The sequence below is a fragment of the Ursus arctos genome, unplaced genomic scaffold (genome assembly GCF_023065955.2).
Source record: "Ursus arctos isolate Adak ecotype North America unplaced genomic scaffold, UrsArc2.0 scaffold_19, whole genome shotgun sequence".
Lineage (NCBI taxonomy): Eukaryota > Metazoa > Chordata > Mammalia > Carnivora > Ursidae > Ursus > Ursus arctos.
This window is the reverse complement of record NW_026622863.1, coordinates 5,959,310-5,976,613: the sequence shown is the minus strand read 5'-3', so window position 1 is coordinate 5,976,613 and position 17,304 is coordinate 5,959,310. Positions and strand designations below refer to the sequence as shown.

Sequence of the window (17,304 nt, the reverse complement as noted above, 5' to 3'; positions counted from 1 at the left end):
ATTCAAAAAACAGAAAAAAAAAACTAGGGAGTTAAAATGGTACACTAGAAAACATTTAACAAAGCAGCAATGGAGGAATAGAATTAAAAAGACATAAGACCTATACAAAACCAGTAATAAATGGGAGACAGAAATCCTACCTTATCAGTAATTACATTAAATGTAATTGGAATAAACACTCCTATCAAAAGGCAGAGATTGGTAGAATGGATAATTATATATGACCCAATTATGTGCCATCTACAAGAGACACTTTAGGTTCAAAGATACAAAAAAGTTGAGGGGCACCTGGCTGGCTCAGTCAATGGAGCATGTGACTCTGCACCTCAGGACTGTAAATTCAAGCCCCACATTGAGTATAGAGAATACTTAAAAAAATAAAATCTTTTAAAAAAAGATATAAATAAGTTGAAAGTAAAAAGATGGGGACAATTGTGCCATGCAAAGAATAACCAAAAGAAAGCTGGAGTGGCCATTCTAACATCAGATTAAACTAGACTTAAAGAAAAAAATTGTTACTAGAGACAAAAAAGTACATTTTATAATGACAATAAAAAGGGCAATCCATAAGGAAGCTATAATAACTATAAAGACATTGGCACCTAACAATAGGGCACCCCAAATACATGAAGAATTGAGGAGAGAAATCAATAATTTAAAATAAATTTTTGTAGGCTTTAATACCCCACTTTCAGTAATGGGTCAAATGAGGCATAAGATCTATAAGGAAAGAGAAAATGACACTATAAACCAACGAAACCTAACAGACATGTATAGAACACTCCACCCAACAGCAACAGAATATGCATTCTTCTCAAGCACAGCTGGAAAGGTCTACAAAGTAGACTATATGCTAAGTCACAAAACAAGCTTCAGTAAATTTAAAAGGATTGAAATCATGCCAAGTACATTCCCCAACTACAATAGGATAATATTAGAAGTCATTAATATTTGCAAATTCACAAATACGTGGAAATTAAACATCACACTTCTAAAAAACCAATGGGTCAACTAAGAAATCACAAGGGACCCTCAGTTTGTTTCCCTGAGTCCTGGTTTCAGAGGGGAGGGGGATTGGCCCAGTGATGGGTAGTAAGGAGGGCACATATTGCAAGGAGCACTGGGTGTTGTACACAAACAATGAGTCATGGAACGCTACATCAAAAACTAATGAAGTACTGTATGGTGACTAACATAATAAAAAGATAAAATAAGATAATTTTTTTTTAAATTTTAAAAGAAATCACAAGGAAAACTGGAAAATACTTTAGGTGCGTGAAAACAAAAACACAACATGCCACAATGTATAGAATGCATCTAAAGTGGTTCTTAGAGGGAAATTTAGTACTTTAAATGCCTATATTAAGGAATAAGAACAATCTATAATTAATAACCACCTTAAGAAACTAGCCAACTAAACTAGCAAACTAAACCCAAAGCAAGCAGAAGGTGAGAAATAATGAGAGAAAATAAGTAGGGAAGAAAAACATAAAACCAATTCAACCAAAAGATTTTTTTAAGATTAACCAAATTTACAAACCTTTAACTAGACTGAAAGACTCAAATGACTAAAATCCAAAACAAGAGAGGACACTACTACCACCCTTCATAGAAATAAAAAGGTAGCTACACATATATGTAGCCAATAACATTTGAAAAGCAGCTCAGCATCATTAGTCATTAGGGAAATGCAAAAAAAGCCACAACGAGATATCACTTCACAACCACTGGAATGGCTATGATTAAAAAGACAGAGAAAGTGTTGGCAAGGATATAGAAAACTTGGAGCCTTCGTACGTATTGGTGGGAGTATAGAATGGTGCATCCATTTTGGGAAACGTAAGTTGACACAGATACTTGTATGTGAATGTGCACCGCAGCATTATTCATAAAAAGACCACACATTGTATGATTGTATCTATATGAATCTCCAGAGGAGGCGAATCTATAAAGAAAGTAGATTAGTGGTTACCCATATCTGAAATAATAGGGGTTAGAAATAGGAGTAACTGCTCATGGGAATGGGGTTTCTTTGTTGGGTGATGAAAATATTCTAAAATTTGACTGTGGTTATGGCTCAACAACTTTTTTAACATACTCAAAACCACTAATTGTGCATTTTAAATGGGTGATGTTTATGGAGTGTGAATTATATCTCAATAAAGCCGCTTTCTTTGAAAAGTGAATCATTGATGGTAATGAACCAGACATTTCATTTCACATTTTTATCCTTAAAGAATTAAGTTTTGGCACCTACATTGTTAACATTTTATCGTTTTAATATTTGATGAGAGCAATGTTTACAAAGATGCCTCTTTTTTTTTTTTTTTTTTAATAAATTTAGCTGGACAACTCAGCCAGTCCGCACATTTAGCCCTCCAGCTACCATACAATGTACTTGGTTTAGGTCGAAGTGCAAATTTTCTTGATCATCTGTATGTCGGCATTCCCCGTCCATCTGGAGAGAAGGTGAGTAAACATTTATTTTGTTTGCAATTAATCTGTGTCTTAATATATACTATTCAAATATTTAAACTCAACAATTTGAATTCAATTGAATTTGAATTCAAATAATTGAATCTTTTTAAATCTCTTTAAAGAGAATATAGGAAAAGAGAAATAGGTAATGACCTGTCTAAGCTTATCTTACATAGAGCACATCATAATTTAAAGATGTAGTTTTCTACCACCTCTCATAAACCTCATGACCTCCTGTCCCTCTTTCCTGCTTTTTCTCTTCATCTTTACTATCTAACATAATTTATAGTTTATTTTGTTTCTTGTCATACTCCACCTCCACTTGAATTGTAGCTTCAAGCAGCACTTGTACATAGATAGCACTGTGAACAGTGCCTGCTACACTGTTCAATAAATATTTGTTAATGAATCCATGAGACAGAAATATAATCCTTCCCTGAAAAGATCAAAAAAATTTTTGCTAACAGGGCACAGGAGCCCCGTTTGGGGCTTAATATATATAAATTTAGCTTAATCCATACCTAGGATTTCAATTAATCAAGGAGCACTTAAGCTTTTTCCTTATTTATTTAGGATAATAATTCTGTTTAAAGTGTACTAGATGTTAAATGTTCTTAAATTCTTTTTCCAGTCTATACGAAAACAAGAGTGGACTGCAATCATTCCAAATTCCCAGCTAATTGTCATTCCATATCCTCACAATGTTCCTCGAAGGTAATGTCCTTGCTTGAACTGATTTTGGTAAAAATACTGTCAACTCGGAATCATAGGTACAGTTAACATCTTTTAAAAACTCTTTCTGTTCCTGCTGTGTTCCCATGAGTGCCATCATTTAATTTGCTTACAGCAAACCTTAAATGACAAAACATTCCTACACGAAAGGTCCGTGACTTTTTTTATGAAAAACAAATTAAACCTTATTAGAAAAACAGCAGGTTAACTAATTAGGGATTTATATTTATTCTGCTTCAATAAACTGACTTCAGTTTACTAGCTCTAAATTCTAAAATTTCAGAATGCTGAATTTTTTAATAAGCATTCTGATCTTTTCAATAAATGCTTGGGCAGTGGTATATATCCCACAGTGGTTAGGCACAAGTGTGAGAGTCAAACAGACCTTGGGTAGAGACTAAGATCTGCTGAGGGTCAATTTCTGCACCTGTAAAGTGGGAGATAGAATACCTGCCTTAAAAGGATATAGGTGAAATATGCTTACAAAAGTGCCCAGCATCGAGTAAGTTCTCAGCAAAGGTGATTTTTTTTTCCTTATTAGCAGAATGTATTCCTTTAATTGGAATAGTGTTTAAATCTAACTCCTTATCTTTGTTCATTTTTCTTTAATTACTAGAGTGATTCCACTGTTTTTAAAAAGTAGGTGATAAAGGTATTCACTAACACTTAAATTTCACTGGGAGGAACATAAGTTGTTCTTAAGGCTAGTCTGATATCAATATGAAAAAATACCCAAAGAGGAAGGGTGTGATGTATCTATGAATATGTAACCAGCGAGGTCCTGTTTTGTTACATTTCTTCTCAAAATGGAGGCTGTATTGTTCTTTATTAAATTTTTAGATGGAATATATTCAGTGCTTTGCTGGAACCAGTTCATGCCACCTCATGAGCTGATTGTACGATCTTCTTCCCACTCTGTTCAGTGAGATCACACTAAAATCAGCTATGACGGGAATATTTACAAGATGAAAATTGGCAACTGCCAGCCAGGGCTTTTTCCCCACCTCCGAGGGCCAGTTTACCAGCATACCCCAGAATGTATCTTATGGTGGATTTAAGAGCTTTATAACCAAACTACTTAAGAAAACCACTTCATTACAGCACTATGCTTGAAATAAGATAACATCAGTAGAGGGGCACCTTGGTGTCTCCATCAGTGGAGCACATGACTCTTGATTTTGGGGGTATGGGTTCGGGCCCCGTGCGGGGTATAGAGATTATTTAAAAATAAAATCTTATAAAAAAGATAATATCACCAGAAACAATAATAGTCTGAGTTCAGATATTTTTTAATGTATCTGTATTATATGTTTGTTATTTTTCTATACATGAAATGTATAACAAAACTAGAAAATCTATACCATGAGTAGGAAAATATATAAATTTTGTACTCCTATATGGTGTAATATCATGACATAGAACAAACTCTTAAAATAGAGTGGTAAGCAAAAGACAATAAAAGGAAAATGCATTTAGAGTATATATAGTAAGCAACCATTTGTGATTTGAAAAGGATATCTGTGCATATATGTCTATATATGTATAAAATATCTCTGGAAGGATATCCAAGAAATTGATAAGAATGACTGTTTCTGAGTAAGAAATTAAGGACTGGCCTTTTGTCCAATTTTTTTCTTACCATCTTAAGATTCCTGTTTTCATGGTTTTTAAAAGTCTATTTAAGAGAACTACCCAAAAAAACTCATGAAAGAATTTTTTTTTTTTTTAAGTATGAGGTAAGATACTGAGAATAGCTAACCTCACCTAACAGTATTCATTTTCTTGGTTTTCTTACTTTTGAGTTTCTAGAAAGTTCTGTTATAGTTTTCTTTTATAATCTCAACATTTTTCATGTTTCTCTTGCTCTTTCTGAAGAAATGTTCTTTTCAAATTTATGTACATAATAAAAACTGAATTGATTTTAGTTTGAGGTGTATTTTGAGATTTACTGACTAGAGGCTAACTTACAGATCAATAAATTTTAATTATCCCAAAATAAGTCAATCGCTACTTGCTATTCATCAGAATGATCTTACTTTTATTAAACTTTTAAAATGAAAATAGGCTGAATGGATTAAAAAACAAGATATGCTTCCTACAAGAGACTCGCCTCTTGTGATGTAAAGACATACAGAGACTGAAAGAAGGGAAAAGATGTTTCTTGCAATGGAAACCAAAAGAAGCTGGATAGTTATACTTACATCAGACAAAATAGAATTTAAAACAAAGACTATGATAAAAGACAAAGAAGGGCATTGCATAATAATACAGGAGTCAATACAACAAAAGGATATAACAGTCGTAAATGTTTATGTACCCAACACAGGAGCACCTAAATACATAAAGCAACTGTTAAGAGACCTAAAGGGAGAAATTGATAGTAGTACAGTAATAGTAGGTGACTTTAAAAGGAAAATATATCTATTGCCTATTTTCAGAAGGAACAAAATTCTTTGTATATAACCACTTACAGTGTTGATGATATTAGACCCCAATTTTAAGCTTCTCAGGGTTTATAAGTGCTGTATTATGTGGACTGTTTTAGGAGAAAGAGCTAGTTCTATTTATGCTAAAGTCTATATATTGCCATTAACACTGAGGGACTAAAAGTGATTTTGTAAGAAGTCTCAACGTCATTGTAGTAATGTAAACCCTCCAACATGACACAGAAATGATAGAAGTGTTTTTACACAAGCCATCTATCTACATAGCCCGCTGAGATATATGGCTGTTTTAGTTGGCCATAGTACATATGTGAAAAGGGGTCAAAAAATAGGTGATATGAGATCTTATCAAAATCATGTAACTATATAGCCTTAGAGTCAAGGTTTCAAATTCAGCAAGTAAATCAAGATGTAAAAACAGTGTCTAAGATTGTCCTAAGTATCCTTAATACATTTACTTAAGAATAATTCTCGCAGGATCAAAGAAAAATAATAAGCATCTCATCAAAAATTCTATTCTATTTCAGTTCTCTGAGTAAAATCTGAACTCTGCAGGGTTGTCAATATTCTTAGCCCTATCTAAATTTAATTGCTATTGCTTTGTTTATAGTGAATGGATAGATGGGAAAATGAATTAATGGATGAATCAACTGATTAATTAACAGCTATTTGCTTTTCAGTCTGTAGAATTTTGTTATTTTTCAGTTAAAATGTGTAATTTTAATGATTCTGTTTTATCTGCAGCTGGAGTGCCAAACTGTATCTTACACCAAGTAACATTGTTCTACTTACTGCTATAGCTCTCATTGGTGTCTGTGTTTTCATCTTGGCAATAATTGGCATTTTACATTGGCAAGAAAAGGTTGGTTCATTTAAATGAAACATTAACCTTTGTTAATTTGTAATAGTAATATATTGCTCTTTAAAAACACGTAGTCATTTTTCAAATGACTAAGATTTTGTGATTTTTCACATTCTATCCATAATGTCCTCTTATTATTATAATTTATTTCATCCCTTTAAGTTGCTAATGTCTCTTAGCAATTCATACAAATCACAGGAAATTATTTTAAAACTTCAATGCTGTACAATAGTAATAGAATGATCGCCCAGAAATGAGCAGGTATATTGAAAAACTCCATTAGAAATAATTTCATAAAGGCCTGAAAAATAATTTTTTTAAAAAGCCTGTGTTTATTATCTACTGATAAAGCCATGAACACTTTATTCCAGGACTAAAAGCTATGTCTATATAAAGAATTCGAGCACAGGGGCGCCTGGGTGGCACAGCGGTTAAGCGTCTGCCTTCGGCTCAGGGCATGATCCCGGCGTTCTGGGTTCGAGCCCCACATCAGGCTCTTCTGCTATGAGCCTGCTTCTTCCTCTCCCACTCCCCTGCTTGTGTTCCCTCTCTCGCTGGCTGTCTCTATCTCTGTTAAATAAATAAATAAAATCTTTAAAAAAAAAAAAAAAAAAAAAAAAAAAAAAAAAAAAAAAAAGAATTCGAGCACAGAGAGGTTAAATGACTTTCTCAAGGTTTGGGTGGGAAGTAACAATCAAAGTGATAAACATCTTTTCCATCTCTAAAGTATTCTTTTCACTAAACTAAACATTTTTCTGTTCTTTAGTATAACCCCTAAATAATAATTAAAAACAGCACACCAAGTGTAGATTTTTTTGTATAATGTTTATGAGGAGGAAAAAAGAGGCTATCACATAACTTACTAGCAGTTTAGATATAAACTGAAAAAGCTAATTTCTATGAAAATGTGAATATGAATTAAGTGCATGAATTAATATGAATATATATTAAAGTATATAACTAACAGGTTCCAACAGCATTCCCCAAAAAGGGCTTCTTCATGTCATAAAAGTGTTTTCTTTTTTCGCACCTGCTCTCTTTGGATTGTCATGCCCACCATAATCATTTTTTGTTAACTAAATTTACCATGTATTTTAGCTGTTTTAACTTAGGAAAAAGAGAAGATCTTAATTGTCCTGATAAATGTTCATAGGTTTGTCTCTTCCTAAATATTTCCTCCTTTATATATCAAAAATGATAACAGAAGCTTACATACTCAGTTCAAGGTTGCAACTTAAGACATAAAATAAAGGGCGATCCTACATACTTTGGTCCAGAGGTGTCAGAATATAGTCTGAAGTATTACATAACTCTAGACCTATAAAGGAAAGGAAATTAGTTTCATTAATTTCTCAGATCACCTGATTACAGTATAAACATTGTGGACCTACAATAATAATGATGCAGTGGCTAAAATTGAAATTTTAGATACAGATGTGGATTTGACAGTGTGTACTCTCCCGTGATACTGTGGTCCATCTCCTACCTCTTTGACTCCTTCTCTTGCACCGAGCTGGGTGCTCCCTTCTACCATTTCCTAACCACGGGTCTGCTCTAGGCCGTCTTCTTTCTGCACTTTTCCTGCCAATTTTATCCACAACCATAGCTTCAAGCTATTACCTCAAATACCCCTAATACTCATCTGTCCCTGAAGTTCTCTTAGCCCATTTCCAGCTGTCTCCATGACATCTCCACCTAGATCACTTGCAGGCACCTTAAAACCAGTATTTTAAAGCTTCGTCTCTCTTCTTTCCTACTTACCTATAAAATTTGGTTAGTTGCCGTATGGACTCTGCTTCCCTAACAGTCCGTGCAGCACTTCTGCATTTCTGCTTTCAGGGCTTTAGGCTCAGCCCCTTGTCCTGTTCAGTCCTGCCTGGTCTCCCTGAATCTATTCTCTCCCTTTTCACGCCATTGATCACATTGCTGCCATATAACTAACTCATCATCAAGTTTAGCCTTAATCATGTCACTCCTCTGCTCAAAAATCCCTGCCTAAACCGTGTCCACTCCTTAGCCTGGCCTTCATAGAACTTCCATGTGACTCCGCCATATACCTTTCCAACCTCGTTTCTTACCAGCTGCTTTCATATATTCCCCACTCCTACCCAACTTCCCATGATGGCACCTGTTCTACCCCCAGCTTGGAATGAATGCCTCTCCCCCTCCATTTCCATAAATACTATCTTTTCAAAGCTTTCCCTTTCCTCACTCCAACCTAGAAGTAATCTCTCTCCCAGAATATTAGTGACAGTTTTCACTTTTTTTCCTGAAATACAGTTATTCAATATGTTTTGCTTTTTTCTTTCTTTAAGTTCCTTGAGAACAAGATACAAAACTGAGGAGTTTTTTTAATCCCTCAAAATACCAAGCACAGTACTTTGGTGGGAGTGGAGGGTCAGTGAATATATGCTAAATCAGTAGGTTAAGGCCAAAATAATTGATGTACTTTCCTTAGATTCATTTATTAACATTAGTGTTAAGAATGGGAAAAATGTAATAGTTCCATCCTTGTAGAATCTGATGTTTACTACTACTTTCAAATAAATAATAAATGATAACAAGCTAAGTATTTAAGGAACATTTCTTATTGGTTTTTAAATTCAATTAGTGGGTTATTAATTATAAAATAGCTACTGTAAACTACAAAAATTTCATAAGATTATTACATAATAAAGTCATCTTTTATCCGCTATTTGCTTAGAGATTTTTTTTTAATTAACTACTTTATATTTCAGAAATGAGTCTTTTCTTGACATTTTCCTGTCATTTATAAACTAATCAAAAATTCTTTTTCAGAAAGCAGATGACAGAGAAAAACGACAAGAAGCCCATCGGTTTCATTTTGATGCTATGTGACTTACCTTTAGTATTACATAATGGAACAGCTAGTCACTTGATTAATTGAAATACTAAATTTGGCTGATAGAAGAAAATAAGGGACTTTGAATATTATTTATAAATGATGTATCCTTTGGCAATTATTGAAAAGTATTCAAATAAATATGGTCTGAATATGTCACAAGGTCTTTTTTTAAAGCACTTTGTATACAGTAATTTGGGTTATTTAAATGTGCTGTACATTTTTGTTACTTTGTGGAATGTGTTGCATGTACTCAGGTGTTTATGTATTTATAATCTTACTAGAATAATGATAATAGAAAAAGACATGTATAAATAAAAATAAACGAGCAGAGATTTTTGTGTTCCACTTGAACTGGTCTTGCTTCTTACTCTAACAATACAAACTTTACCTTTGTGAATGTATCACAGATAAAGTTATTTCACCTTCATCACAGCAGGTGACCACACACGGGATAATGCATGGATACTCTGGCTTTGGAATTGCAGTCCAGCGGGCTTGCCTTCAATTCCTGGTTCCACCACTTACAAGCTGCTTGAATTTGGCTATTGTTAACCTTTGTGAGCCTAAATTCTCTTGTTTACAAATGGGGCTAGTAATACTACTCGTTTGGGTTTGTAAACATCAGGTGGGATAAGTATGTGGAGTGCTTGGGTTAGTGCCTAGCACACAGTTAGTTAACTGCTCAGTAAGTGGTAGTTGTCAGGATTACTATTTTTAGTTGGTTTTCTTCTTACAGACTTATACAACTAATTATTATCAAAATATATAGACTCAATAGAATGTTATTTTCGGGCATGAGGAAATCATATTCTTTGGAAAACCTAAATTCTTAGTGGTTGGCATCTTACATGACAATGTAATTACTTGCTCATATTAACTAGAAATTGTATTATAGTACCCCCAAGAATTAATATGCACTCAAAGTTTTCATTTCAACACTGATCCTTATCATGTGCTAATGAAGAACGTTTGATTTCTTGAAAGGAAACTGCTGTAGATAGCATCTAAGAATGCAAATCTTCAGCCACATTTTTATTCTCAAAAGCGTAGAGTCTCTAATTTACATTCAGACTTCAATGCAAATTTTTGTGAACTTCACCTCACCAAAAAGTTACTTTAAAAGTTAAATCTAAGACTGGGAAAGTTTATATATCAATGTTAATAATTTTCTAATATGCAGTGGACATGTGATGGCTATAAAACACAAAAACTTACCTAAAAACAATGAATTTTGTTCTTTGTGTTATTTTTTCCTTTACAGTTCATTGAGAATGGCATGTGTATAAGTGGTTTATTTTGTGTATCTAAGCATGTTAATATGTCTCCTTAATAAATACTGTGTATTGAAACAAAGTATTTTGGTGAGTGTGTAAATATTTTTTGAGTATAAAGTCTAAATCACTTATCTGCACCATGAGACAGAGGTAGAGTGACTTGCCTGTTGCCTCCTTGTGAGTTCATGCAAGATAGGAATCCCCTGACTATCTGACTATAGTGCTCTGTTAATTTACTAAACCGTTATCAACAGCAACACTGCCAGGCACACACTGTCCTAAAGACTGTTAGGTTGAGTATCTCTCAACTGATAGAGCATGAGTTTTAAAACTCACTTGGAGTCAGGATCTATAAGGAGTGTGTTATGCCAACAAAATGTTAAAGAGAAAAAAAAAGAAAAAGAAGACAAAGGAATACTTCACAATTCCTTTAATAAGGTCAATATTTTCCTAATACCAAAACCCAGTACATTACAAGAAAATAAAACCACAGACCAATATCCCTCACAACATAGATGCGAAAATTCTTAACAAAACATTAGCAAGTTGTATCCAGAAATATATAAACAGATAATATGTAATGACAAGTGGGTTTCATCCAGAACGCAAAACTAATTTCACTATTTGAAGGGAAAAAAGCAGTATAACTCACCATATTAATAAATCAGAAAACCCATCTTTTATCTTCTCAACAAACACAGAAGAAAACTTTAGAAATCTAACATCCATTCCTGATTTAAAAAAAAAAATCTAGACAAACTATGACTAGAACTTCCTTAACTGTAATGATTAGGTACAAGACAAGGATGTCCTATCCCACTGATGCTTTTCCACATAGTACTAGAAATCTTAACTAAAGTAATAATCCAAGAAAAGGAAAGAAAAAGCATATGGATTGGAAAGGAAGAAATAAAACTATCCCTGTTAGTAGATGACATGAGTATCTAGAAAATTCCCAGGAATCTATAGACACACACACACACATACAAAATACCTCCTAGAACTAAGTGAATTTAGCAAGTTTAGCAGGACACAAGGTCAACACAATCAGTCACTTATATATAAACATAATGAGCAATTGGAAATTGAAATTTTTTAAATACTATTTAAAATGGATACAATAATGAATTTTTTTTAAAGATTTATTTACTTAAGAGCCGGGGGTGGGGAGAGACAGAGTGCACGTGAGCAGGGGAGGGGCAGAGAGAGAAGGAGACAAGCAGACTCCCCACTGAGCAGGGAGGGAGCCCAATGCCAGGCTCGATCCCAGAACCCTGAGATCATGACCTGAGCCAAAATCAAGAGTTGGACACTTAACCGACTGAGCCACCCAGGGGCCCCTGAAATTCTTACATAGAACTATAACGAAGCATGCATGGGATTTGTGTGCAGAAAACTACAAAATACCAATGAAAGAAATCAAGGAAGACTTGAACATAAAGACACTGTGTTCGTGGATTGGAAGATTCAACCTAGTAAAGATGTCAACATTCCACAAATGATCTATAGATTTAAGACCATCCCTATCAAAATCCCAGCAGTATTTTTTGTAGATATAGACAAGATGATTGTAAAATTCATATAAAAGAGTGAAGAAACTAGAACAGCTTAAAATAGTTTTGAAAAAGAAGGCAAAGCTGGAGGAATCAAACTACCCAATTTTAAGACTTCCAGTTAAGTCTTATAATAAAGTTATAGTAACCAAGATAGTGCAGTATTGACAGAGAGATAGACACATAGAGCAATGGCAATGGAACAAAATAGAGGGTTGAGAGAAACCTACACAAATACAGCTATTTGATCTTTGACAAAAGTGTAAAAGTGATTCAGAGGAAGGCAGTCTTTTCCACAGATAGTGTTAGAACAACTGACCAAACATAGGCAGAGAAAAAGGATCCTGACCTAAACTTCACACCTTCTATGACAAATTAACTCAAAAATGGATCATAAACTGGGGCAGGTTTCAGCTCAGGTCATGATCTCAGGGTACATTTATTGAAGACTCAGGTCATGATCTCAGGGTCATGAAAGTGTGGAGCCCGCATAAGATTCTCTCTCTCCCCCTCTCCCTCTGCCCCTCCCCCCATGTGTGGGTGTGATCTCTCAATAAATAAATAAATAAATAAATAAATAAATAAATAAATCTTTTTTTAATGGATCATAAACTTAAATGTAAAGCATAAAACTGTAAGACTTTTAGAAGAAAACATATAAGAATATCTTCATGAACTTCATGAATATCTTCATGAGTTAGGCAAAAAGTTCTTAGGAATGACACCGAAAGTACAATCCATAAAAGAAAATATTGATAAATTTGACTTCTAAATTAAAGACATTTTCTTTGCCAAAACCACTTTCAAGACTATGAATAGACAAGCTGCATATGGGAAGAAAATATTTGCAAATCACATATCCAACAATGGGCTTGTATCCAGAATATATAAAGAACTCTTAAAAGTCAACAATACATAAACAACCCAGTTTAAAAGTGGGCAAGTACTCGGACACGTCACTAAAAGAGAGATACAAATGGCAACTGATGAAAAGATACCCCACACCATTAGCTGGTAGGTAAATAAATACTGAAATCATGGAAAGATACCATTACACACCTGCTGAAACAGCTAAAACAAAACATGCTGACAGTTCTGAGTGCTAACATGTATGAGGAACAACTGGAGCAGCCGGAATTCTCATATTCCCGATAGGAATGCAGTGTGGTCAGAGCACTCTGGACAACAGTTTGGTGGTTTCTAAAATCAACTGCATTTTTCTTTATGAGCAAATCGGATACAAAATGGATTTAAAACAGGTAACATCTATAAAAGCATCAAAGTCAACTACCCACAAACCAATAACACAAGATGTATCACATCTCTGTGGGGTCAATTATAAAACTTTCTTCAGAAAGCTTAAGGAGTCTTCAATAAATGTACATCCTGTTTATGGACAGAATGACAGAGTATTGTAAAGATGACAGATCACCCCCAGCTCCATTCACTATCCCAACAGATTGTCGTTGTCGTTGCTGCTGAAACTTGATAAACTGTTTCTAAAATGCATACGGAAATACAAAGGGCCAAGAATAGCCAAGACTATCTTGAAAAAGAACAAGAACTTGGTCTGTCAGATATCAAAATGTAATATAAAGTTATAATGATTAATATAGTGTAGTATTACTGAAGAGACAGACGGATGTCAGACCTAAATGTGAAATGCAAATGTACAAGCTTTTAGTATTTAATAAACATAAATAACTTCATGATCCTGGGGTAGGGATGAGTTTCTTATTCAAGTCACTAAAAACAATATAAGGGAAATGTTTTATGTACAGGAGCATACCAAAATTAATTAACTTCTTCTGTTCATCACAGACACTATTAAAAGGGTGAGGACAAGCCACTAAATGAAAGAAAATATTTTCACACATACAACTGACTAGTTACCCAAAATAGAGAAATTCTGTAAAATTATTTAAAAAGACATCCCAGTAAAAAGTTGGGCAAAGTTTTGAATAGGTCATTCACTAAAAAAGGATATCCAAGTAGCCAATAAACATAGAAAAGGGTGTTCAAATTTGGGAAATGCAAATTAAGCAAACAAATAATCAGAAATAGAGTCATAAATACAGAGAATAAATTAGTGGTTGCCAGAGGGGATGGACAAAATCGGTGAAGGGGAGTAAGAGGTACAAAACTCCAGTTCCACAATAAATATGTCAGGAGATGAAAAGTACAGCGGAGGGAATATAGCAAGATTGTAATAACTTCATGTGGTGACAGATGGTAACTACATTTATCATGGTAAACATTTTGTAACGTGTACAATTATCAAATCACTGTTATACACCCTAAACTAATCTAATATTGTATGTCAACTATACTGCATTTTAAAAAAGAGAAAAGTAGTTATGTCCCATGAGAAAAAAAAAGAAAACAAGAGGAAGAAATGACAAATTATAATTATATATGATTATAATCAAGACGAGCACATGGGGAGCTTCAGGGTATATGTGAAGTTTTATTTCTTGATCTGGGTGGTGTTTACATGGCACTTAGCTTCATAATTTAACTGTATATATCTGTTTGTTGTAAACACTTTTCTGAGTATTATATCTCACAATTTTTTAAAAATCTTACAAAAGTTTTCCAAAGTTCCTTTTGTAGATCACATACCTAGAAATATGTTTCATCACAAATCTTATCTATATTACAGCATAAAATATAGTTTGAGATTTGTTGCTAATAATTGCAATAACTTAGATACAACTTCCTTACAAAAATGAAAATTGAATAACACCAATATATAGTTGAATATATATGCATTCTAATCACACTAGGATTAATAGCATAAGATATCAAGCAGCACAAATATTCAGTCTATGATGCCCTTAAGTTGAACATTTAAGAAAGTTCTTTTATCTAACAAACATTACCAAGTAACTATATGAAGAATTTTATAGTTTAATATTATGGTTTCATGTTGTACAAATAAAGTAGCATTCATTTCAGCTTGCACTAAACAGGTTTAAGCATAAAGTAAACAGATATTTCAAAATGGAATTTTGGCTTTTAAGAAAATGATACCAGGGGCACCTGGGTGGCTCAGTTGGTTAAGTGCTGACTCTTGATTTTGGCTCAGGTCATGATTTCAGAGTCATGATATCAAGATCTGAGTTGGGCTCCACTCTCTCCCTCTCCCACCATCAAAAAGAAAGGGAGAGAGAGAGAGAAGAAAGAAAGAAAGAAAGAAAGAAAGAAAGAAAGAAAGAAAGAAAGAAAGAAAGAAGGAAGGAAGGAAGGAAGGAAGGAAGGAAGGAAGGAAGGAAGGAAGGAAAGAAAGAAAGAAAGAAAGAAAGAAAGAAAGAAAGAAAGAAAGAAAGAAAGAAAGAAAGAAAGAAAGAGAAAGAAAGAAATGAGGGAAGGAAGGAAGGAAGGAAGGAAGGAAGGAAAGAGAGAGAGAGGGAGGGAGGGAGGAAGGAAGGAAAGAAAGGAGGGAGGGAGGGAGGGAGGGAGGAAAGAAAGAAAGAAAGAAAGAAAGAAAGAAAGAAAGGAAAGAAAGAAAGGAGGGAGGGAGGGAGGGAGGGAGGAAGGAAGGAAAGAAAGGAGGGAGGGAGGGAGGGAGGGAGGAAAGAAAGAAAGAAAGAAAGAAAGAAAGAAAGAGAAAGAAAGAAAGAAAGAAAGAAAGAAAGAAAGAAAGAAAGAAAGGAGGGAGGGAGGGAGGGAGGGAGGAAGGAAGGAAGGAAGGAAGGAAGGAAGGAAGGAAGGAAGGAAGGAAGGAAGGGAAAAATGATACCATATATGCTAGCAATGTTATTCTAAAAATATCATTAGGACCTTTCTTAGTTTTTCACAATCAAATGAAAGTACCTGGATGATGAGAAATTCTCCTGATAAAGTTGAAATACTTTAGTATTGGTGGTAGGCAGTATTTCTTAAAACCTCTCTTGCTTTGGAATTACACTAAGCAGAAATTTGGAAACAAGTATAGGTGACAGTGTTACTGAAAGAACTGCTATCAACTCCCCAGAAGGAGCTCTTCTTCAAAATCATTAACACAGGAATAATTTTGGTTCGTGGGTGTATGAGTATATGGACTGAATTGTGTCCCCCACCCCCTAAATTCATATATTGAAGCTCTAACCCTCAATGTGACTGCATGTGGAGACTGGGCTTCTGAGGATGTGATTAAGGTCAGATGAGGTCATAAGGGTGGCACCTCAGGTGTCCTTCTAACAGGAAGAGACATGAGGTCTGCAGTGCAGAGGAAGGGCCATGGGAAGACATAGCAAGAAGTCTGCAGTCTACCGGCCAGGAAGAGAAGTCTCACCAGACCCCAAGCCTATGTGCACCTTGATCCTGGACTTGCAGCCTCCAAAACTATGAGAACATACATTTCTATCGTTCAAGCCACCCCGTCTGCGGCATTTTGTTACAACAGCCCAAGCAGACGAATACGAGTTAAAATTTTTATCAGTTTCCTCTTTTCTTTCCCTAAAAAACCTTACAGTTGTGTAATAACAATGAAATCTAGATGATATCGCTTTTCGTTGGATTTTGCCATCGTCGTTGCCATATCTGCACACTGTCAGCGAAATGGTGTGAGACCACTTTCTATACATCAGTTTGGGCAGTGTAAATTCTTTTTTTTTTTTTTTAAGATCTTATTTATTTATTTGACAGAGATAGAGACAGCCAGCGAGAGAGGGAACACAAGCAGGGGAGTGGGAGAGGAAGAAGCAGGCTCATAGCGGAAGAGCCCGATGTGGGGCTCGATCCCATAACGCCGGGATCACGCCCTGAGCCGAAGGCAGATGCTTAACCGCTGTGCCACCCAGGCGCCCCTGGGCAGTGTAAATTCTTGTGTCTTCCTGAATCATGGCTCTGTGTGAGTCTGCTCAGGCTTCTGTAACAAAATGCCAAGGACTGGGGGGCTTAAGCAACATTCATTTCTCACGGCTCTGGAGGCTGCTAGTCCCATACAAAGGCTCCAGCCAATTCGGTTTCTGGTGAGAACTCCTCCTGGCTTGCTCATTGCTACGTCACTATGTCCTTAAAGGGCATTTCCTCGTGCTGGAGTGCCAAGGAGAGGGGCGCGCTCTCTGGTGTCTCTTCTTACAAAGACACCAATCCCATCAGATCAGGGCCC

At 35.0% G+C, this 17,304-nt stretch overlaps 1 protein-coding gene across 1 annotated transcript in view; it reads left to right on the top strand.

The window, feature by feature from the left end:
• ITFG1 (integrin alpha FG-GAP repeat containing 1) overlaps positions 1-10,735 on the top strand; it is a 269,979-nt gene extending 259,244 nt beyond the window's left edge. Inside the window, exons 15-18 of the mRNA XM_026494703.4 lie at positions 2,345-2,469; positions 3,110-3,192; positions 6,399-6,516; positions 9,316-10,735. Coding sequence (XP_026350488.1) covers positions 2,345-2,469; positions 3,110-3,192; positions 6,399-6,516; positions 9,316-9,375 — 386 coding nt within the window. The 3' untranslated portion in view covers positions 9,376-10,735. The remainder of the gene's footprint in view (positions 1-2,344; positions 2,470-3,109; positions 3,193-6,398; positions 6,517-9,315) is intronic.
• The last annotated feature ends 6,569 nt before the right edge of the window (positions 10,736-17,304 follow it).